General features: G+C 35.7%; 1 protein-coding gene across 1 annotated transcript; it reads right to left on the minus strand.

Annotated features, from left to right (window-relative positions):
• Nucleotides 1-291: 291 nt before the first annotated feature.
• Nucleotides 292-1471, minus strand: SARC_02487 (hypothetical protein; the record flags this gene model as incomplete). The annotated part of the gene is made up of 3 exons (XM_014303767.1): nucleotides 292-445; nucleotides 944-1128; nucleotides 1373-1471. 3 exons carry the CDS (start codon nucleotides 1469-1471, stop codon nucleotides 292-294), a joined length of 438 nt encoding a protein of 145 aa, XP_014159242.1.
• Nucleotides 1472-1582: the final 111 nt, after the last annotated feature.

Below are 1582 nucleotides of genomic sequence, written 5' to 3' on the forward strand. Positions count from 1 at the left end.
ATATATATATATAAATATAAATATATATATATATATATATATATATATATATATATATATATATATATGTATATATATAAATATATATATATATATATATATATATATCTATATATATCTATATATATATATATACATATATATATATAATATATATAGATAGATATGCTCATATATATGTATATTCTTATTTATAAGTATATATATACGTATATAAATATAAATATATAAATATATAAATATATATATATATATATTTTGTATATATGTAAGTACAAAGATAGCCCGGACCTACCCAGATATTGAACGACACAGCTGTAGCACAGCGTCTCTCGATGGTACCGAACTTCCTCCAAACATCATATTAACATTGTCGGCCAAGCGTGCAGCTGACCGCGACAGATACACATTCTCAAATCGCTTTAACCCCTCCGTAAGCATGTCCCTGAGCACAGCATGTCATAGAACGAGTGAGAGAAAACACACACGCAGCAGTGAACGGTTAAACGCAGTCAGTGCGACACACACATCCTCAAAAGCGTACGCATACGGAAAAGGAATGGATGCTTGCGAAAAGGTGATCGCAAATGGCAACGTCAGCATGCGTGTGTGTAGTGTTACTGCCGACACCTTAAGTTGTGATAGTTAATCCTTGATTAGTGTAATTGGTGATCGAGTACATTGCTGTTAATATATGCACGTTTTTGAATGTGTATACACGTACGTATTCATCAATAATCTCCCAGGCATAGGTGTATATGTGCATACAACTCAGGAATCTTGTGCAACGGAAGTACTGTTTCGCAACTGAGCAACGGTCGCATGAGCGAACACACATCTGGCCAATATATATATATATATATATATATATCTTAGATATGCATGCACAAGCGTACCTGTATATATATACGTATATATACAAATCGCAACAATCCAGACATACTCCTGAGCCGGTTGTAGGGTTAACATCCTGGTGTGCAGTGTATTGCACAACCCCAGTAATCGCGGCACTTCACTCTCGAAGAAGAAAGCTAGAGATGAAGAGTCGCGCGTTTGGTTGTTGACTTCCCGGATGAAAGATGCGGTCACATTCACCCAGAAGAGTTGGAGCAAGTTTTCTTTGGGGTCCTAATTATTATGGATAGATTTTGTGATATGGCAATTGTCATGTGTGTGAATGGGAAAAGTTATAACAACCTGTGGCATACCCTTACGAATTAAGACGGTAACTTTGCATGCTGTGTTGTAAAGATACATGCATATATATATATATATATATATATGTATATATATATGTGTGTATGTATGTATATCTAATATTAACCAATATGTGTATGTACAATACTCCTGGATACAATCAAATCTAGCATACCTTGCGCACTGTGTCTATAAAGTAAACATATGTAGAAGGATCCCGCTTCTTCTCCAGTATACCCACTAGGAGATGCACTTGCAGGTATACGTTAAACATCTCATCGAACAGTCGGTCGATAGCTGCCCAAATCTCGGCACGTGTGTTTGTCGCGCCACTTGCATTGGCTGCGTATGTCCAAATGGGTCGAATACAAATGAGATATATATA

The sequence above is a fragment of the Sphaeroforma arctica genome (genome assembly GCF_001186125.1).
Source record: "Sphaeroforma arctica JP610 unplaced genomic scaffold supercont1.112, whole genome shotgun sequence".
Lineage (NCBI taxonomy): Eukaryota > Ichthyosporea > Ichthyophonida > Sphaeroforma > Sphaeroforma arctica.